The following is a 22736-nucleotide window of genomic DNA, read 5'->3' as shown; positions in this document are numbered from 1 at the left end:
AACCTGGGTTTGAGGTCTCCAAGGAGGATGATATTATCTTCTTCAGGAATGTTGGAGAATATGGTGTCCAGAGTGGTGTAGAAGCCTTCTTTCGACCATCATTGGCAAAGGTTGGGGGTCGGCACTCAACTGTTGCTTGCTGGTTCTCAGCAAGTTGTAGACAAATGATCATGAGACACTCATTGATGCCGATTGGAGCTCTAAGAGTTGGTACACAAGTTTATTCTTTAAATAAAATTTTTTTATTTTTTTAAAAGAGTACCCAATTCCTTTTTTTTCCAATTAAGGGGCAATTTAGCGTGGTCAATCCACGTACCCTGCACATCTTTGTGTTGTGGGGACGAAACCCACGCAAACACGGAGAGAATGTGCAAACTCCACACGGACAGTGACCCAGAGCCGCTATCGAACCTGGGATCTCGGCGCCGTGAGGCAGCAATGCTAACCACTGCGCCACCGTGCTGCCCCAACACAAGTTTATTCTTTTTTTTTAAAACAAACAATTTTAATGAGGTATTTTTGGCATTACAAACAACAGTATAAAAACAATGTACAAAGAACAATAAACATAGTGTAAACACCGACTCCCATCCCTCCACACAAGTTTATTTTTGATGGTGAATCCAATTCCATGCATTCTCGATTGATCCTCGAGTTTTTCTCTCCAGAAGGTGGTGTAACCACCGCTATCTTTCCTCAGCTGTCCATCGCCTGCTCTTGGGTCTCTTGCAGGGCAGCGACAAGTGCCTGAGTTCACAGACAACAAAGGCAGTTCTCTGTTGTGGTTAATTGTTTTGTTCATTATCCATGAGAGTTCGTACAGTGTGTTTAACTTTGATCTCTGACCGCAGGTAGATGAGTCTGCTGGATGCATTTTCCAGCCAGGTTGAGGACTGAACAGACTTATTTTTAGGGCCCCTTTTCTAGTCCCATGTGGGGTTAGCATAGTGAATCCTGAAGAGGGCTGCTCAGTTGTGACTTCTAAAATCCCTATTTGAGTTCTTGGTGACTTACCTTGTATTTATGGTCTCTCATCCACGACTGGAAACACTTCATCGATCAAAATCTTCATAATTTTACAAGGCCCTGAACCTTATCTTTTCAAGAGAAAAGAGACCTAGCCTTTCCTTGCTATGAACCTGCTGTCATTCTTTTGCAGCCTCTCTAGTCGTTTTAAAAAAATGACATGGCAACCAATACTGTACACAACCATATATCATCTTTTTAAAATGTTTTATTCATATATATAGTTTCAACAGCTGAAGAAAAAATAAAGTGGGGATGTTTTATTCCTGTTTTACTGCACCATTTTACAGTTACAATACCGATTGGTAGTCAATTTAAATTAATATATGTTTTGAGATCCTACCATGTTGCTTTTTGGGGACTTTCCCCTGGCTCCAAGGCAGTTAGCAATTCCATAACCTTTTGAGAAATCTGAAAGTGTATATTGAAAGATATTGAACGATTAAACTTACATATTATATATTAAATGTATAAAAACAAATTAAATCACAATTTAATCGTTAAATTACATTAACATAAATACTTCAATTTGTTGCATAGCGTATTGCACCTCAATGTGGTCTTAAAATAATTTACAATTTTAAAGAAATCTGACACAGGCATCAAGATCGCGGTATGTGCTACTGACAGTGAACTACCTGCCAAATAGTTTTGAAACTGCATTGTTAGGCAGTCACTCAAGGTTTCCTACCAATCCTTGGGATCGAGTTTAGAAATACAATGTACAAAAATCTTAATGAGATATACAAAATATATAACATCGATCCTTGTGGGGCACCACTTTAAATTTCACTGCAGTCCCAGACTGATAATTAAACGTTCATCGCTACTCTGCTTTCTGACTCTAAGCCATTCGTATTTAAATTGTCATGATCCATTTACGTCCTGTTAGCGGATTAGATGTTAGTTGCGCCCCCTTGGAATAAGCTTTCACACCAGCTGCAACATCAACATGTTCCCCAGATTTACATGGAATACTGAAACAAACGCAAACCCTTCCCAAACGTCTGGAAATTCAATGGGCACCTCTTGCTTTTGGGAAACGTAGACAAATACACCAAAGATGAAAAGGATCTCAAAACCGTTTGGACTCTGGAAAAATATAGAATATCCTACAGTGCAGAAGAAGGCCATTCGGTCAACCCTTGGAAAGAGCAATTTACCCAGGCCCAAGTCCCCACCTTATCCCCATAACCCGGTAACTCCACTTAACTTTATGGACCCTAAGGTGTAATTCATCAGGGCCAATCCACCTAATCTTCACATCTTTGGACTGTGGGAGGAAACCGGAGCCCTCGGAGGAAACACACGCAGACACTGACGAGTTTACTTTCAGCTCCCTTTTCCCACCCACTGCTTATTTATCTCCAACATCTCAATGACTGACGGACGGACGCAACGCCTTTTCCCCCTGCTCTACTCACGCCGGCAGGGCTGCGCCTCCAAAGCCAAGCGCTCGCGCTCTCCCCTGACTCCTTCCCCTTGACGTTGCTAAGGGGACCGGCGGCCCTTGAACTTTCAACTTTGCCACTGAGCCACCCAATGGAGAGGACGGCACTTGGCGGGGGCGTGGTTAAACTCCCGAGCAGTCGGGGCCAATGAGCGTTCGGCGTGAGTTGTGGAACCGGGTTAATCTCCAGAAGCGGCGCAGCGGCCGGCGGCGCGGGATCCGGGATCGTCGAGGACCAGGTGAAGGGTTGAAGCCGGTTCCCCTCAGCCAGCGGCCGGCACTTTAGGACCGGAAACGCGTCATTGGCCCCGGGCCCGCTCAGTCCGTGTCCCAAAATGGCGCCTCTGGACCTGGATAAGTATGTGGAGATAGCTCGGCAGTGTAAATACCTCCCGGAAAATGACCTGAAGGTAACGTCTTCACCGTTTCCTCATTCTTCTCAACCTAATTCCTTCTGTTTGCTTTGCTAAATCTGTCTGACGCCTTGGTCGGCGAATACATTTATCGCGACACAACGGGAACTGTCAGGACTCCAGGTTTAGGCTGTATGTTTATAAATGTGGGGCCTTCCGTCTTGTATCTTGATCACTGTGACACTTGGGTTTTGAAAGACAGGTAATGAGGGAGAAGTGGACCCACCCGGCCTATTTTCGGCCGCGTTATAGTGACACTGTTATGCCACCAAAATAACAACACAATTGCTGGCCCTATCGCTCCCAGAGGAGGGATCGCCACATATGACAAGTGTAACTTGTTCGCCCAAAGTGGGATATGTACAAATACAAAGTAAAGTTTAAATTACGTGGTTCGTTTCATCAACGACAGTTAACTATCTGCGTTGCTCATTGGTCGCGGAAGGAATAGATCGCTTCGCAGAGGTGGAAGGCACGCAGTTGTCGGATGCTTCCTTTAGTTGAGAGGTTTCGCCTTGTCAATTTGAGATTTTAAAATCCCGACAATTAATTCCAATCCACGTTCAAGCTATTAACTTTTCGTTTTAATTCGAGCGAGATAGATTTACTGCACTGTACATAAAAGAGGCCGTATTAATGTTGCTTGTTATGGGCTGGAAAGCTTTCAAAGTTGAGTTGTGGAAAGCTTGACTTCTTCAAAAATAGATTCTGCAGTTTTTTTAAAAACTCGAATATGTATTGGTTATATTTAAGTCAAGCAGATAGTCGAGACACTAGTTCGGCTCAAAAAATCATAGTTATTTCCAAAAAACTTTTGATAACACACTGCAAAAAGGGCTGCTTGGTGTTGGGGGTAGTATATTAATGTGGATAGAGTATTGGTTAAATGGTGTTGGGGGTAGTATATTACTGTGGATTGAACATTGGCTAAATAATAGATAGAGTTGGGACGAGAATGGCCTTTTCATGATTGCAACACATAACTAGTGGCGTGCCACAGGGATCTGTGCTGGAACCATAATTACTTACAATATATATTAATGACTTGAATGGGGGAAGTGCATGTACTATTGCCAAGTTTGTGGATGATGCATAATTAGTTGGGAAGGCAAGTGGTGAGGATGACAGAGTCTGGAGGAATATGGACAGGTTAGGTTAGTGGGAAAAAACTTGACAGATGAAATATACTGTAGGGAAATGTGAAGTTATACACTTTTTGGTAGGAAGAATAAAGGAGCTGAATGTTGTTTAAATGGAAAGACATCAGAAAGCTGCTGCACGTAGAGATTTGGGGGTCCTCATGCATAAATGACGAGAAACATGTTTAGGTAAAAATGAAGGCATATGGAATGTTGGCTTGTATTTCAAATGCAATAGAGTATAAAAAATAGGAGTCTTGTTAAAACTATACAAGGCACTAGTTGGACCGCACCTGAAATACGATGAACTGCTGTGGTCCCCTAATCTGAGGAAAGATGTACTGGCTTTGGAGGCAATCCAGAGAAGGTTGACTAGGTTGATAGAATCACAGAATTTACAGTGCAGAGGGAGGCCATTCAGCCCATTGAATTTGCAACAGCCTTGGAAAGAGCACCCTACTTAAGCCCATGCCTCCACCCTATCCCCTAACCCTTTGGACGCAAAGGGGCAATTTAGAATGGCCAATCCACCTAACCTGCACACCTTTGGTCTGTGAGAGGAAATGCACGCAGACACGGGGAGAAAGTTCAAACTCCGCGCAGACAGTCACCTGAGGCCGGAATTACATCTGGGTCCCTGGAGCTGTGAGGCAGCAGTGCTAACCTCTGTGCAATCGTCATCCTGGTCATGGAGTGATTTTCTTATGAGGAGGTTGAGTAGGTTGAGCCTGTATGTGATGGTGTTTAGAAGATTGAGGGGCAACCTTATTGAGACATTGGATTCTCAGGGCGTTTGACAGGGTAGATTTGAGGCATCATTTCTCCTTGTGGGAGAGTCTAGACCAGAGGGCATAATCTGAGGAAGAAGTCACCCATTTAAGATAGAGATAAGGAGGAATTTCTTCTGAGGGTCATGAACCTGTGGAATTCTTCAACGTAAGAGGGCTTTAGATGCTTGATTATTAAGTGTGTTCAAGGCTGAGATAGACGTATCTTTAATCAGTAATGCAATCAAGAATTATGGGATAAGGTAGGAAAGTGGAGTTGAGGATCAGCATATCAGATAGTCATCTCACTAAATGGCAGAGCAGCCTCGATGGACCAAATGGCCTCCTTCAGCTGATGGGCCGAATGCTGTTCTTGTCTTAAAAACTGGCTTTATATAAAGCTGATAATTCACCAGAACTGTATGGGATGCATCTGCGGATACAGAGAGAAGTAGAAGTGGAAATTGCTGAGGCACCGGTCATAATCGTTCAATCCCTCTTAGAAACCAAGATGGCACTGGAGGAACTGGATTGTTTTTTTTTGATGAGGTAATAGAGAGGCTTGATGAGGCTAATGGGGTTGTTGTGGTGTAACTGGACTTCCAAAAGGGTTTTGATAAAGTACCACATAATAGGCTTTCCAGCAAATTTGAAGCCCAAGGAACAAAAGGGACAGTGGTATCATGGATACAGAGTCGGCTGAGTGACACAAAACTGTATTGGTGAATGGTTGTTTCTTGGACTGGAGGATGTTATATAGCTGGATTCCTCGAAGGTTAGTGCTAGGGCCATTTCTTTTGTAATGTGTGTTAAGTAACCCAGTGTGTAAGTTAATGTGCCTCTTGCTTCTGGGAAACATAGAAATACCAAAGATGAAAGGATTTCCAAACTGTTGTGATTCTAAAAAGATGTCAAATGCACAGAAATCTGATCTGAAGGCCAACATTGTTGTGAACCACTTCTGCTCCTTTTTCCCTATGCAGTGCTTATGACTGACGGATGCAGTTGTTTCCTTGCTGTACTTACTGGTAGGAACGCGCTGCAAAAGTCTGGTGCTCTTTCTTTCGACTCCATTCCCATGGCTTTGCTAAGGGAATCTCTGCTTTGTCACTGAGCTGAACCAATGGGGAGGCTGTCAATTTAGTGCAGGGTTACACACCTATGCTGAGGAGCCAATGAGAGTTTAGTGTGCTAGTGGAACCAGATTATTCTTCAAAATAGGGGAAGCAGTCATTGGCGAGTGTGTAAATGGCACAATTTCAAACTTTGCAGATGACACAAAAATTAGACGTGTTGTGAACTGTGCAGAGGGGAGTTATGGACCTCAGGAGGACAGACCAATGGGTGGACTCGTGGCGAATGAAATTAAATGCAGAGGTGTGAAGTGATACATCTTGATAGAAAGAACAAGATCAGACAATATAAAATTAAGGGTACAATTCTAAAGTCGATGTGGGAACAGAGGGATTGGGGGAATATGTGCATAACTATGTGACAGGTAACATTGAGAAAGTGGTGAATAAGGCATACTGGATCCTAAAGTTAATGAATAGAGGGATAAGAGTAGGAAGAAATAGGAAGTTATGTTAAACCTTTATGAAACACTGGTTTAACCTCAACAGGGATATTGTTTCCAATTCTGGGCACCACGCTTTAGGAAGAATGTGAAGGCTTTGGAGAGGGTGCAGAAAAAAAACTTGGGGGATTGTTCCAGGAATAAGGGACTTCATATATGTGGATAAATTGGAGAAGCTGTGGTTGTTCTCATCAGAGGAAAATAAGTTTTGAGGAAACTTGATAAAAATGTGCAGAATCATGAAGAGTCAACACCGTTTTAAGAGGGACAAACTTTTTTGTTTGGCGGAAAGGACATAGGACATTGATACAAGGTAAATGGCAAAAGAACCAAAGGCTACATGAGGAAAAATATTTTTACGCAGCGACTAGTTAGGATCTGTGCAGTGCCTTGTGCACCAGAGGCAGATTCAGTCATGTCTTTCAAAAGGGAATAATTGGGTGGACACTGAAAGAAAGAAAATGGAGGGCTATGGGGGAAGAGAGGGATAATGGGAATAGCTGATATGTTCTTGCACTGAGCTGGCATGAACGCAAGTGGCCAAATAGCCTCTTGTGCTGTAACCATTCTATGATTCTAAATATTACTTTGCATTTTTTCCACAAATCAATACAAAGAATTACCTGTACAATTTGCATTTACCTTGCACCTTTAATGTTGTAAAACAAGATGCTTCACAGAAATGTAATCTGACAAAGCCAATGGTTTTAGTATGGGTACATTTAAATTTAAAGGCATGTTCAAGCCTTCCCACTCCGTGTAAGGTGAGGCAAACTCAACAGCCCTAGAATGCAGTCTTCTGAAAGAAATTGAGGCCAATTTGGAAAATGTTGAATTTGCTGCAAACAGTCTGCATTACTCTATAACATACATTTTCACACTTAACTAGCATCTTGCCTTCAGTCCTCTTTTGAAGGGAGCTTGAAATATTCCAGAGTCAAGAACTGGAGATGAATAACACCTACGGGATGTTTTGGTGGTATAATCCAGATGATGACTCTAATGTATATTTCTTAGCATGTAACCCAGTGTTGTTCAGTGGAAGCTACTGATTAGCCATGAATGTGGTTACAGCAGCATCGTTTAACCACACACTAGTGAAAAGCATCTTGTTAACACTAGCACCACATATATATATGTGCTTGATGGGTGTTTTACTTAAATAATCACCTTCAGTAACAAAGTAGATGAGGCAGTTAATAATCACTTGTACACAATTTGTTTTTTCTCTTGCCTTATCCAAGCAAATGCACAAAAGGTTGAAGTACATCTGTTATACAATGAGTACTATCTTGATCAAATGGCTGTTGATGCCATTTATTAGAGTTTTTATTTATCATTCAGAAATGCAATTAGTCACTTCTACATTCCCACTTGGCTGCTTGTAGTGAATCATACAATTCTGGAATAGCAGATCATAGAAGGAAGCCATTTGACCTATTGTGTTTGTGCTAACATTTTCGAACAGCAATCCAATTACCCCACGCGATCACTTTCCCCATATAGCTTTCTTTTCACATATATTTATCCGGTTCCCGTTGCAAGTTATTGCTGAATCTGCTTCCAGCTTCCTGTCAAGACAGTGATTCCTAATTCGTAGCCAGCCACTGTTTTTAAATTGTTTTGTTGTTGAAGTTTTTATTTTTATTTTCTCACAGCATACAGAAACAAAAGATTAACATGGTAAACGAGTTAGAATTGTACATCACAATCATTTCTGTTGTCAGAAATATAAAATAAACAATATTATAAAGGCACTTCTAGTTTAGATAATCAAGTTACATGCACAGACAAGTGTTCATAGAATCTACAGTGCAGAAGGACGCCATTTGACCCATCGAGTCTGCGCCAGCCCTTGGAAAGAGCACCCTACTTGAGCCCACACTTCCAACCTATCCCCGTAACCGCACCTAACCTTGTGTTAGAGCAGATAAACAAGAATTTGATCATTATAACTGGTCCCTATAAACGTTGCTTCCTTACATAGAGTACCAGTGAAAAAATACTGTAGGAAACATATGGGAAAGCACGTTTTCTTTTTTTAAAAAAAAAAGGGGAAATAAAATGTATATAATGTGTGGTGGTGGGTTGGTGAGTGCTCGGTGTTTTAGTTCATGAGAACAATCTTCCTATTACTGGGACTCTCCTTTAAGAGAATTTTGCGCTTCGTAAGCATAATGCATGTATGAGACTTTCCCTTTCAAATAGCTCTCTGACTTTGAATAACCAAGTTTAGTAGGTTGGGCATATGGGTTTCAGCCAATTGAGGGTGATACTCTTAATGGCAGCTAAAGTAATATTTGTAAAAAATTGTTATGCTTTCTTCCTTTCATCCCTTCTGGAAATGTGCTATTAATAGTTATGGGGGTCTGTGGGATGTCCATGTGGAATACCTCATTCAATGTTTTGAATAGCTTATCCCAACACTCCCTCAACTATGGATATAACCAGAATATGTGTAAGTAATTTTTAAAAAAAATTACAGGATGTGTGCTTCGCTAGCTATGCCATCATTTGTTATCCATCCCTAATTGCCCTTCAGAAGGTGGTGGTGAGCTGCCTTCTTGAACCACTGCAGTCCATGCAGTGTAGGTATACCTACTGTGCTATTGGGAGGGAGTACCAGAAATTTGACCCAGCGACAGTGAAGGAACGGTGATATATTTCCAAGTCAGGGTGATGAATGACTTGGAGGGGAACATCCAGGTGGTGGTGTTTCCATGTATCTGCTGCCCTTGTCCTTCTAGATGTTAGTGGTCGTGGGTTTGCAAAATGCTGCCTAAGGAGCCTTGGTGAGGTCCTGCACTGCATCTTGTAGGTGGTACACATTGCTACTGTGCGTTGGTGGTGGAGGGAGTGAATTTTTGTGGAAGGTGTGCCAATCAAGTGGGCTACTTTGTCTTGGATGGTGTCAGCTTTATTGAGTGTTGTTGGAGCTGCACTCATCGCATTCCTGACTTGTGCATTATAGGTTGTATACTTTGGGGAATCAGTAGGTGAGTTACTCGTCACAGGATTCCTAGCCTCTGACTTGCTCTTGTAACCACAGTATTTATATGGCTGGTCTAGTTCCGTTTCTGGTTAATGGTAACCCACAGAATGTTGATTGTGGAGGATTCAGCAATGGTAATGCCATTGAATGTCAAGGGGTGATTGATTCTCTCTTATTGGTGATGGTAATTTCATGGCACTTGTGTGGCGCGCATGTTACTTGCCACTTGCCAGCCGAGCCCAGATCTTGCTCCATTTGCACATGGACGGCTTCAGTGTCTGAGGAGTTGCAAATGGTGCTGAAAATTGTGCAATCATCAGCGAACATCCACACATTTGACCTTGTGTTGGAAGGAAGGTCATGATGAAGCATCCGAAGATGGTTTGAACCCTGAGGAACTCCTGCAGTGATGTCCTGGGACTGAGATGACTGACTTCCAACCACCACCACCATCTTCCTTTGTGCTAGGTATGACTCCGACAAGTGAAGAGTTTGTCCTCTTGATTCCCAATGACTCCAGTTTTGCTAGGGCTCCTTGATGCCATACATGGATTGAATTTGTCCTGCTTTTGTGTACAGGACATAACTGTGCAAATTTCCACATTGTCGGGTAGATGCCAGTGTTGAAGTTGTACTGGAAAGACTTCGCACATTTGGTGGCTCCCACTCTGGTTGGACTTTAGGACCTTTTCCCACAGTTTTTTTTTAACGGACTAGAATTGTAAAACGGATGTTAGTGGCAATTCTCTACTGAATTCCCACTTTTTGGTGCATGGAGAAAAGGACTAGAAGTGTTCGTAAGGGCAGAAACAAGAAGACAGAAGACTGGGGCTGTAGTTGCAACAGGGGACAGCATGGCGGAGGTTCGGACCTCTGGCTTGTTGACCCAGCAGTCTATGGAGCAGCTGATGCAAGTCATCCAGCAGGGCTTTGCTACGCAGAAATGGGACTGCTTGGACCCGATTTTAAAAAGGTCGATTGAGCGGTTGGAGCTCAGGTTGGACGCCCAGGATCGGGCGATCCAGAAGGTGGAGAAGGCTCTGGCTCAGCAGGAGGAGCATCAGACTGCGGTGGAGATGGGGATGCTGAGGGACCAGCAAAAGAAGCTTCTGGAGAAGGTGGAGGACCTAGAGAATAGGTCCTGCCGGCAGAACCTAAGTTTTGTTTGCACTGGAGTGCTGAGCTTGTGGCATTTGAGTGCTACAGTGAATTTGGTGACTGAGGGAGTATAAGGGTTCATTTTTATTTAAAGTCTAGTATTTCTTTTATTTAGTTAATTAACTTAAAAGTTGCTGTTTGGTCTATAAGAATGTAAATTTTGAATCGGCTTTAAACAAGGTTCTACTTGTATGTACTTGCAGCTGGAGCTTGTTAATTAGTTAATTGCATTAGGCCAGTTTTCAGAGGCTAGAGTCACAGCATAAATAGGAGCTAGTTACAGTGCAGACTGTTTGCACTGGAGTGCTGAGCTTGTGGCATTTGAGTGCTACAGTGAGAGTTTGGTGACTGAGGGAGTTAGATGAGGAGGGAGTAAGGTGCTCCTTACATTTCATTTCCTATATTTATCAAAGAGCGTGAAGGGAGCCAGGAGTTTAGAGTACAGCTGACTGGAAGCAGAGTCGGAGGGCGGAGGTCCAGTTGGTCCACGGGGCAGCTAATTCTGTAAAGTAAGAGGGGATGGAGGCTAGGGCAGTTGCATGCTCCTCCTGTAGGATGTGGGTGGTGAGGGATACCACTGGTGTCGCCGCTGACTATACCTGCGGGAAGTGCACCCAACTCCAGCTCCTCAGAGACCGTGTTAAGGGACTGGAGCTGGAGCTGGATGAACTTCGGATCATCCGGGAGGCAGAGGGGGTTATCGAGAAGAGTTACAGGGAGGTAGCCACACCAAAGGTACTGGACAAGAGTAGCTGGGTTACAGTCAGGGGAAAGAAAACTAACAGGCAGACAGTGCAGGGATCCCTCGTGGCCGTTCCCCTTCAAAACAAGTATACCGTTTTGGATGCTGTTGGGGGGGATGACCTACCGGGGGAAGGCCCCAGTGGCCAGGTCTCTGGCACTGAGTCTGGCTCTGGGGCTCAGAAGGGAAGGGGGGAGCATAGAAAAGCAATAGTAATAGGAGATTCAATGGTTTGGGGAATAGATAGGAGATTCTGTGGTCGCGAGCGAGACTCCCGTAAGGTATGTTGCCTGCCAGGGCCAGGGATGTCTCGGATCGTGTCTTCAGGATCCTGAAGGGGGAGGGTGAGCAGCCAGAAGTCGTGGTGCACATTGGTACCAACGACGTAGGTAGGAAAAAGGGTGTGGAGGTAATAAACAAGTTTAGGGAGTTAGGCTGGAAGTTAAAGGCCAGGACAGACAGAGTTGTCATCTCTGGTTTGTTGCCGGTGCCACGTGATAGCGAGGCTTGGAATAGGGAGAGAGTGCAGTTGAACACGTGGCTGCAGGAATGGTGTCGGAGGGAGGGCTTCAGGTATTTGGATAATTGGAGCGCATTCTGGGGAAGGTGGGACCTGTACAAGCAGGACGGGTTGCATCTGAACCAGAGGGGTACCAATATCCTGGGGGGGGAGGTTTTCTAGTACTCTTCGGGAGGGTTTAAACTAATTTGGCAGGGGAATGGGAACCGGATCTGTAGTCCAGCAACTAAGGAAGCCGATATTCAGGACGCCAAAGCACGTAGTGATGCAGTGGGGAAGGTAACACTGACAAAGGAGAGTACTTGCAGGCAAGGAGATGGGTTGAAGTGTGTATACTTTAATGCAAGAAGCATCAGGAATAAGGTGGGTGAACTTAAGGCATGGATCGGTACTTGGGACTACGATGTGGTGGCCATCACGGAAACTTGGATAGAAGAGGGGCAGAAATGGTTGTTGGAAGTCCCTGGTTTGAGATGTTTCAACAAGATTAGGGAGGATGGTAAAAGAGGTGGGGGGGGGGGGTGGCATTGTTAATTAGAGATAGTATAACAGCTGCAGAAAGGCAGTTCAAGGGGGATCTGCCTACTGAGGTAATATGGGTTGAAGTCAGAAATAGGAAAGGAGCAGTCACCTTGTTGGGAGTTTTCTATAGGCCCCCCAATAGCAGCAGAGATGTGGAGGAACAGATTGGGAAACAGATTTTGGAAAGGTACAGAAATCACAGGGTAGTAGTCATGGGTGACTTCAACTTCCCAAACATTGAGTGGAAACTCTTTAGATCAAATAGTTTGGATGGGGTGGTGTTTGTGCAGTGTGTCCAGGAAGCTTTTCTAACACAGTATGTAGATTGTCCGACCAGAGGGGAGGCCATATTGGATTTAGTACTTGGTAATGAACCAGGGCAGGTGATAGATTTGTTAATGGGGCAGCATTTTGGAGGTAGTGACCACAATTCTGTGACTTTCACTTTAGTTATGGAGAGGGATAGGTGCGTGCAACAGGGCCAGGTTTATAATTGGGGGAAGGGTAAATACAATGCTGTCAGACAAGAATTGAAGTGCAGAAGTTGGGAACATAGGCTGTCAGGGAAGGACACAAGTGAAATGTGGAACTTGTTCAAGGAACAGGTACTGCGTGTCTTTGATATGTATGTCCCTGTCAGGCAGGGAAGAGATGGTCGAGTGAGGGAACCATGGTTGACAAGAGAGGTCGAATGTCTTGTTAAGAGGAAGAAGGAGACTTATGTAAGGCTGAAGAAACAAGGTTCAGACAGGGCGCTGGAGGGATACAAGATAGCCAGGAGGGATCTGAAGAAAGGGATTAGGAGAGCTAAGAGCGGGCATGAAAAATCTTTGGCAGGTAGGATCAAGGAAAACCCCAAGGCCTTTTACACATATGTGAGAAATATGAGAATGACTAGAGCAGGGGTGGGCAAACTTTTCCGTGCAAGGGCCACATTCAGAAATTCACAATTTTAAAGGGCCGCATAGTATATTAAGTAAAATAATTACTTCACCCGGTTATGATTCTGGGCGCCTCATATAGAACATAGAACAGTACTGCACAGAACAGGCCCTTCGGCCCTCGACGTTGTGCCGAGCAATAATCACCCTACTCAAGTCAACGTATCCACCCTATACCAGTAAGTAACCCAACAGCCACCCCATTAACCTTAAAAAAAAAAATAAAAAATTAAAAAAAACTTTAAAAAAAATTTTTTTTTTTTTTTTTTTTTTAATGACTTGGTGGGCCGCATGCGGCCCGCGGGCCGTAGTTTGCCCACCCCTGGACTAGAGCGAGGGTAGGTCCGATCAAGGACAGTAGCGGGAGATTGTGTATCGAGTCTGAAGAGATAGGAGAGGTCTTGAACAAGTATTTTATATCAGTATTTACAAACAAGAGGGGCCATATTGTTGGAGAGGACAGTGTGAAACAGACTGATAAGCTCGAGGAGATACTTGTCAGGAAGGAAGATGTGTTGCACGTTTTGAAAAACTTGAGGATAGACAAGTCCCCCGGGCCTGACGGGATATATCCAAGGATTCTATGGGAAGCAAGAAATGAAATTGCAGAGCCGTTGGCAATGATCTTTTCATCCTCGCTGTCAACAGGGGTGGTACCAGAGGATTGGAGAGTGGCGAATGTCGTGCCCCTGTTCAAAAAAGTGAATAGGGATAACCCTGGGAATTACAGGCCAGTTAGTCTTACTTCGGTGGTAGGCAAAGTAATGGAAAGGGTACTGAGGGATAGGATTTCTGAGCATCTGGAAAGACACTGCTTGATTAGGGATAGTCAGCACGGATTTGTGAGGGGTAGGTCTTGCCTTGCAAGTCTTATTGACTTCTTTGAGGAGGTGGCCAAGCATGTGGATGAAGGTAAAGCAGTGGATGCAGTGTACATGGATTTTAGTAAGGCATTTGATAAGGTTCCCCATTGTAGGCTTGTGCAGAAAGTAAGGAGGCATGGGATAGTGGGAAATTTGGCCAGTTGGATAACAAACTGGCTAACCGATGGAAGACAGAGAGTGGTGGTGGATGGCAAATATTCAGCCTGGAGCCCAGTTATCAGTGGCGTACCGCAGGGATCAGTTCTGAGTCCTCTGCTGTTTGTGATTTTCATTAACGACTTGGATGAGGGAGTTGAAGGGTGGGTCAGTAAATTTGCAGATGATACGAAGATTGGTGGAGTTGTGGATAGTGAGGAGGGCTGTTGTCGGCTTCAAAGAGACATAGATAGGATGCAGAGCTGGGCTGAGAAGTGGCAGATGGAGTTTAACCCTGACAAGCGTGAGGTTGTCCATTTTGGAAGGACAAATATGAATGCGGAATACAGGGTTAACGGTAAGGTTCTTGGCAATGTAGAGGAGCAGAGAGATCTTGGGGTCTATGTTCATAGATCTTTGAAAGTTGCCACTCAAGTGGATAGAGCTGTGAAGAAGGCCTATGGTGTGCCAGCGTTCATTAGCAGAGGGATTGAATTTAAGAGCCGTGAGGTGATGATGCAGCTGTACAAAACCTTGGTCAGGCCACATTTGGAGTACTGTGTGCAGTTCTGGTCGCCTCATTTTAGGAAGGATGTGGAAGTTTTGGAAAAGGTGCAAAGGAGATTTACCAGGATGTTGCCTGGAATGGAGAGTAGGTCATACGAAGAAAGGTTGAGGGTGCTAGGCCGTTTCTCATTAGAACGGAGAAGGATGAGGGGCGACTTGATAGAGGTTTATAAGATGATCAGGGGAATAGATAGAGTAGACAGTCAGAGACTTTTTCCCCGGGTGGAACACACCATTACAAGGGGACATAAATTTAAGATAAATGGTGGAAGATATAGAGGGCATGTCAGAGGTAGGTTCTTTACCCAGAGAGTAGTGGGGGCATGGAATGCACTGCCTGTGGAAGTAGTTGAGTCGGAAACTTTAGGGACCTTCAAGCGGCTATTGGATAGGTACATGGATTAGGGTAGAATAATGGAGTGTAGGTTAACTTCTTAAGGGCAGCATGGTAGCATTGTGGATAGCACAATTGCTTCACAGCTCCAGGGTCCCAAGTTCGATTTTGACTTGGGTCACTGTCTGTGTGGAGTCTGCACATCCTCCCCGTGACTGCGTGGGTTTCCTCCGGGTACTCCGGTTTCCTCCCACAGTCCAAAGATGTGCAGGTTGGGTGAATTAGCCATGAAAAATTGTCCAAAATTCTATGATTAACCTAGGACAAAAGTTCGGAGCAACATCGTGGGCCAAAGGGCCTGTTCTGTGCTGTATTTCTCTATCTCTAATTGTCAGGCTCCCGGGGTGGTCCGAAGGAACAGACGCTGGGGCGTATGTCGCAGGCATGTTTGAGAAGCTGCTGGGGAATGGGGCATTCTCCCGGCTCTTGGAGGTGGATAGGGCTCACAGACCACCTGCGAAGAAGCTGTGAATGTGAGACCCCCCACCCCGAGGGCTATGGTGGTGAGATTGCACAGGTTCTCTGATAAGGAGGCTATTCTGCAGTGGGCCAAGCAGACACGGAGCTGTAAGTGGGACAATAGCATCCTGTGGGTTTACCAAGACCTGAGTGTGGAGGTGGCCAGGAGGAGAGCAGGCTTTAATCAGATCAGGGCGAACCTTTTTCAAGAAAAAGGTGAAGTTTGGACTGTTATACCCAGCTGTCTCTGGGTCACGCATGAGGTTCAGCATTTTTACTTTGTGTCGCCTGAGGATGCGTTGGACTTGCAAGAAAGAAAGGGCTGTGGAAGGACCTGAAGAACTTTTGAATTTGGCTGCAACGTTCGTGTTTCTGTTTTCTCTGTTTTGTTTCTCTGTTTTTGTAAAAAGTTTCTTGTTTGCTTGGAACCAGCAGTAGAGCTGAGTGAGCTTAGGTTTTCATTTGCACTGTTGGGGGATGGAAGTGTGCTTATTTTGATCTTGGTGTTTTTCGGTTGGGCAATTGTGTGGGGATTGTTTGATGAGTTTGTTCGTATGAGCGGGGGGAAGGGTGGGGAGGGAACACTATCTGGGGATGGGGGCCACCAAGCTAGCTGGATAAGCTAGCTCTCGGAAGCGCAGTGGGGGATGTGATATGTTTGATTTAGGAAAGGGATTGGGTTACGGTGTTGTTGCTGGGGGGGGGGGGGAAGGGGAAGAGGGGGGGGTCAATGTTCTGCTGGTGAGGGAGGGACTTGGGCTGAGGGACAGAGAGGAGGTTGGGGGCTGCCTGGGTGGACCGGTGGAGGTGCGGATCATGGGCTGGTGGTGGGCCTAAAAAAGGGATGACTGATCGGCTGGGGGGTGGGCAGCAATGAGCCCCCCAACTAGGCTGATCACCTGGAATGTTTTGAGGGTTAAATGGGCCAGTCAAAAGGGCACGTGTGTTCGTGCATCTTAGGGGATTGAAGGCGGCCGTGGTAATGTTGCAGGAGACGCACCTTAAGGTAACGGACCAGGTTAGACTGAGGAAGAGCTGGGTCAGTCAGGTCTTTCACTTGGAACTCGATTCAAAGACTAGAGGGGTCGCGATCCTGATCAATAAGCGAGTGGTGTTTGAGGTGGACGTGGGAGGTCGGTATATCATGGTCAGTGGCAAACTGAAGGGGGTGCAGGTGGTATTGGTGAATGTATAAGCGCCAAATTGGGATGATGTGGAGTTTATAAAGAGGATGCTGGAGAAGATTCCAGACCTGGACTCTCTCAGGTTGGTCATGGGAGGGGACTTCAACAGTTATTGACCCTGGCTTGGACCGGTCAAGCTCAAACGGGCAGGGTGCCAGCAATGACAAAGGAATGAAGAGGCTTCATGGTGCTGATTTTTTGGGGGGGGGGGGGGAAACACTGGGTATTCGGCGATTACAATCTCCGACCATGCACCCCACTGGGTTGACCAGGTTAGTAAAGACAGTAATCAGCGCCCTCACTGGAGGTTGGATGTGGGACTTTTGGTGGATGAAGGGCTGTGCGAGCGGCTGAAGAAATGCATTCAGAGCTACCTGCAGGTCAGTGACATGGGGGTAACTTCGGCAGCAGTGGTTTGGGAAACACTGAAGGCGGTGGTAAAGGGGGAACTGATCTCGATCCGGGCTCATAGAGAGAAGGTTGACAGGGCAGAGACGGACTGACTGGTAAAGGAGATATTACAGATTGATAGGTATGCGGAGACTCCAGAGACGGGGCTTTTAAGGGAATGGCGGGGGTTACAGGCGGAGTTTAGCTTGCTGACCACAGGGAGGGCGGTGGAGCAGCTGAGAAAGGCGAGGGGTGAACATGGGGAGAAGGCCAGCAGAATGCTTGCACAGCAGTTTAGGAAGAAGGAGGCAGCTAGGGAGATAAGGAAAGTAAAGGACGGATATGGGAACCTGGTTGGTGATTCGGTAGGGGTGAATAAGGCGTTTAGGGATTTCTACAGCAGGCTGTACAGGGCGGAACCCCTTACGGGGCCGGAGGGAATGAGGCGCTTCTTGGAAGGGCTGAATTTCCCAACGGTGGAGGGAGAGTGGGTAGAAGGGCTGGTGGCCCCAATTGGACTGGAAGAGATAGTGGAGGGCTTGAAGGCCATGCAGGCGGGTAAGGCCCCGGGTCCGGATGGGTACCCAGTGGAGTTTTATAAGAAGTTCTTGGGGATACTGGGGCCAGTGTTGTTGAGGATGTTCAATGAGGCAAGGTAAAGAGGGGTTCTGCCCCCGACGATGTCACAGGCAATGATTTTGCTGATTCTTAAGCGGGACAAGAACCCGGAGCTGTGTGGGTACTACAGGCCGATCTCCCTGCTGAATGTGGATGCAAAGTTGCTGGCCAAAATCTTGTCCTTGAGGATTGTGTCCCAGACGCTATTGGGGAGGACCAGACCGGGTTTGTTAAGGGTAGGCAGTTGGTGGCCAATGTAAGAAGGTTGTTAAATGTGATCATGATGCCCTGGAAGGTAGGGAGGCAGAGGTAGCGATCACAATGGATGTAGAAAAGGCTTTTGATCGGGTAGAATGGGATTATCTGTGGGCGGTACTGGAACGGTTTGGATTCAGGTGGGACTTTATTGACTGAGTCAGGTTACTGTATCAGGCTCCTGTGACAAGTGTGCAGACGAACACAACTTTGGACTATTTTAGAACTGCACCGGGGGACGAGACAGGAATGCTCCCTCTCCCCACTGTTGCTTGCGCTGACTACAGAGCCGATGGCAATTGCTCTGAGAGCTTCGAGGGGCTGGAGTGGACTGGTCCGGGGTGGGGTGGAGCACAGGGTTTCACTGTATGCGGATGATCTGCTTCTGTACGGTTCCGACCCAGTAGAGGGGATGGAGGAAATCATGAAGATTTTAGGGAAATTCGGCCGGCTTTCGGGGTGTAAGCTAAACATGGATAAGAGTGAGATGTTTCTGGTTCAGGCAAGGGGACAGGAGGGGCGACTGGGGGAGCTGCCGTTTAGGTCTGTAGGTGGTAGTTTTAGGAACTTGGGCATCCAAGTGGCGTGGGAATGGGACCGGCAGCGTAAATTGAATCTGGCCCGACTAGTGGACCAAATGAAGAACGATTTCCGGAGATGGGACGCGCTCCAAATGCCGCTGGCCGGGAGGGTGCAAATGGTGAAAATGACGGTCCTCTTGAGGTTCCTATTTGTATTTCAATGTCTCCCCATTTTTTATTCCGTGGTCCATTTTTAAGCGGGTCAACAGGGTGATCACAGGCTTGGTCTGGGCGGGCAAGACCCCGCGGGTAAGGAAGGTGATGCTCGAGCGGAGCCGGGAGAGGGCGGGCTAGTGCTGCCAGATTTTTGCAACTATTACTGGGCGGCTAATATAGCCATGATCAGGAAGTAGGTGGTGGGGGAGGGGTCAGCGTGGGTGTATATGGAGGCGGCTTCCTGTAAGGGCACCAGTCTGGGGCGTTGGTAACTCCGCCTCTGCCGCTCCCACCGGCGCATTACTCCACCAGGTGGTGGCCGCCCTGAGAGTTTGGGGCCAGTCGAGGCAGCATGTGGGAGCATCGGTCTGGGCCCCAATTTGAGAGAACTACCGGTTTGCCCTGGTGAATATGGATGGGGGGTTCCGGATATGGCAGACAGTGGGGATTGAGAGGATGGGGGATGTGTTCATCAGGGATGGTGGTACTGGAGTATGGATGTTATCTGTCAGCTATGATTCTTTCAGTATGACTGTTGCTTGACTAGTTGTGAGACTAATCAATTTTGGCACTTGTACCCCCACCCCCCATATGTTATAAAGAGAACCTTGCAGGGTCGACTGTGCTGGGTTTGCTGTTGTCGTTCACTGCCTAGGTTGATGCCGAATGGTCCGTTTGGTTCCTTTCCTTTTTATTGACTTCATAGCAGTTTGATACAACTGAGTGGCTTGCTAGGCTATTTAAGAGAGCATTTAAGAGTCCACCACATTGCTGTGGATCTGGAGTTGCATGTCATCCAGGCTAGCTCCAATCTCCTTCCCTAAATTACATTATTGAACCAGCATGTGTTTCTTAATAATCGACAACGGTTTTATAGTCACCATTAGACTTATTTCCAGGTATTTATTGCATTCAATTTCCAACATCTGTCGTGGCAGGATTCTAACCTGGGTCCCCAGAGTTACCAGTCCAGTGACAAAACTACTCTGCCACCGCCTCCCCCAAAGTAAGTGATGACCAATTGGTTCCCTGCAGTCTCTCCAGCAACCACGTGTGGGGGCGGAACCAGTTTTTATAGTAATTGGTGGGTTTTTTTGAAGTACCTAGTAATGAGCTTCCATTTATAGTCTCTAGGGTATTTTGAGTAAGTAACAAGATGCTCTTCAGAACAAATTTAATTCAAGTTTTCCACTGGTACCATCTGCTGCAGTTCAACCTCATTTCCTTTTGAATGTATAAGGAATTGCTCGGCAGAGCAATGTCTGACTTCAACAGGGTATTTAGTTTTCCCCCAGTGACAATTCGTTGGATATTTACAAAGTATGGCTTTATTGGAGATGGACTTAATTGTCTTTATTTTAAAAGAAAATGTCTTATCTGTAGGTATATATTTTTTTTTAAAGTCAGTATTTGGAACACCAAGTTCTCCTCTGATCTGCTCAAGTGATTTTTAGAGTATCCTGCTAAAATAACTGGTAAAGGAAGGTGAGATCATATTCGGACCATTTCTTATGGCTAAGAAATGTTTTATAGACTCGATAGCAGTCAACCAAGATTGAACTGGGTAAATCAAATGATTTCTTAATTTCTTTCCAAATAGCGATAGTCAAATCGTCCATTCACTCATTCTGCAGTCTTTTATGCTGTTACCCATAAATGACAGTGCTGATAATGGAAGTAGGCATGCAAGTTTCTCCAGGTTCAGCCATCGTGTTTCTACTCTGCTAACCATGCTGTCATAGGTTTTAGTTGAGTTGCCCAAAATAGAATTTAAAATTTGGGAGTGCTGAACCTCCTTACAAATTAGTAAGCTGTAATGTCTTAAAGCGCACTCTGTGTCATTTTCTGTGCCATATTAAACTGGAGATGAAACATTCCAGCATATTGAATGTATATTTTGGAATTTGGAACAGTTACAACAACCTGCGAAGAACATTCAGCCAAGTAACTTCAATCAGCCCTAAGAGAGAGAAGGGTAGCGTCAGCCACCGACCAGGTCATTCCTGATATAGTTAATGAGACATAGTTAATGAGACGAGCATAATTTGCTCCATATATTCTATCAGTTGATGGTGGGACAAGAATACAGACACATGTAATGCTCTGACTGGGCTATTTAAAGGCACTTTGTATCATAATATGGTTGGGGATCTGTAAACTTAATTCCATTGCTTCAGTTTTATCAATATTAACTTTGTAACCCCAGTAATAGCCAAACCTTTTAATACTCTTTCAGAAAAAATATGGATGTTGTAGGATCTGATGAATATATCAGCATATAATTGCTTATTGTCACAAGTAAGCACTGCTGGCGTTCTGCATTAAAAGCTAGCTATTTACCCACTGTGTTAAACCAACCTTAATAATTTTGCTCTTCCCGCGCTAAATTGTCCCTTAATTGGAAAAGGTGAATTGGGCATTCTAAATTTATATTAAAAAAAAATGTTGTTGCTCTTCCAGCAGTTTAAAAAAAAAAAAAAGTCCTCATATCCTGGCTTATATCTGCACCCTCCGATTATTGATAACTTCAGCCATTGGAATCAGTTTCTTTTTAAGTTGCCGAGACCGGGCATAATTTTAAATACCTTAATCAAATTTCCTCTTCACTACCTTCTTTGCGGAGAACAATCTATTTGCAGAGCAGTAATCCTTCACATCGTAACCATTCTCGTAAATCTTTTCTGTTTCTCCAAAGTCTTGGTGTTCTTCCAGGAATTAGACCTAATACTGCCATTTGGAACCAAACTAGTGCTTTGTTTAGATTTTGTGTAATTGCCAGACGTGCTCCCAAGTTTTTATTTTAAAGCTTGGGATCCCATATGCTGTTTTGTTAACCAGCCCATCTACTCCCAGTTGGGACCAAGCTAGCACTTTATAAAGGTTTAGCATAACCTCCTGGATTTTGTGCTCTATGCTTATCTTTTAAAGTCTAGGTTCACACATGATGCTTTGCTAACCTGCCATATCTTCTATACCTGTGACCAGAGCCACGAGGTAAATAGGACGTGGCGATGTATTACATGAGCATTAAATACAAATCAGGAAATACTAATCTTCCTCCAAATAAGCCCTTGGTCAAGTCACATTGAGGGCACTATCTAGTTATGGTCATACATGTGCGTGGTTGTACACTGTGGTTTCACTGTGACTTGCTCTTCCTGCCAATGCAACTTAATAGTATTGTTTTTTATCTGTCTTTATACTAGACATTAATACAATATGTATATTAACTGGCAGACAGTAGTATTGTAACAAAGAATAATTGCTTATTGTCACGAGTAGGCTTCAATCAAGTTACTGTGAAAAGCCCCTAGTCACCACATTCCGGCGCCTGTTCGGAGAAGCTGGTACGCGAATTGAACCCTCGCTGCTGGTATTGTTCTATATTACAAACCAGCGATTTAGCCTACTGTGTTAAACCAGCCCCTGGTTATACCAAATTGGTATAGGGCACTTTATGGGGGTGCCCAAGTCAATAGGTGCGCAGCAGCACTGAAGAATTCAGCAGTTTAAAATTGCGTCTTTAATCTTCAGGTGTGATGAAGAGCTACAAAATAATATCTAGACTTGAGCTGACATTTTGCAAACTACATTGCTGGTTATTAGCACGTTGGTACTGGATCTGTGAAGATATGTTTTAAATTAGAATCTGGATATTTGCAAATCTTTTAAATTAATTTAGTGTACCCAATTCATTTTTTTTCCAATTAAGGGGCAATTTAGTGTGGCCAATCCACCTAACCTGCATATTTTTGGATAGTGGGGGCAAAACCCACGCAAATACGGGGAGAATGTGCAAACTCCACACGGACAGTGACCCAGAGCCGGATCGAACCTGGGACCTCAGCGCCGTGGGGCTGCAGGGCT

General features: G+C 45.0%; 2 protein-coding genes across 6 annotated transcripts in view; one reads left to right on the top strand and one right to left on the bottom strand.

The window, feature by feature from the left end:
* The window catches only part of rabepk (Rab9 effector protein with kelch motifs), a 33369-nt gene extending 30787 nt beyond the window's left edge, over window positions 1-2582 (bottom strand). Inside the window, exons 1-2 of one of the 5 annotated variants that reach the window (XM_038781780.1) lie at window positions 2451-2582; window positions 1370-1437 (exon numbers count right to left, since the gene is read on the bottom strand). In XM_038781780.1, coding sequence (XP_038637708.1) covers window positions 1370-1422 — 53 coding nt within the window. In that variant the 5' untranslated portion in view covers window positions 1423-1437; window positions 2451-2582. Of the gene's footprint in view, window positions 1-1369; window positions 1438-2238; window positions 2404-2450 lie in introns of those variants that run through there. The other 4 variants (XM_038781781.1, XM_038781782.1, XM_038781778.1 and 1 more) reach the window with 4 other exon arrangements.
* An 85-nt stretch (window positions 2583-2667) lies between these two features.
* The window catches only part of ppp6c (protein phosphatase 6, catalytic subunit), a 37693-nt gene continuing 17624 nt past the window's right edge, over window positions 2668-22736 (top strand). Inside the window, exon 1 of the mRNA XM_038781783.1 lies at window positions 2668-2886. Within this exon, the coding sequence (XP_038637711.1) occupies window positions 2812-2886 (75 nt within the window). The 5' untranslated portion in view covers window positions 2668-2811. The remainder of the gene's footprint in view (window positions 2887-22736) is intronic.

This window comes from Scyliorhinus canicula, chromosome 21, assembly GCF_902713615.1.
Source record: "Scyliorhinus canicula chromosome 21, sScyCan1.1, whole genome shotgun sequence".
NCBI classification, from domain to species: Eukaryota; Metazoa; Chordata; class Chondrichthyes; order Carcharhiniformes; family Scyliorhinidae; genus Scyliorhinus; species Scyliorhinus canicula.
The sequence above is the reverse complement of the archived record's forward strand: the minus strand, read 5'-3'. Positions and strand labels throughout refer to the sequence as shown.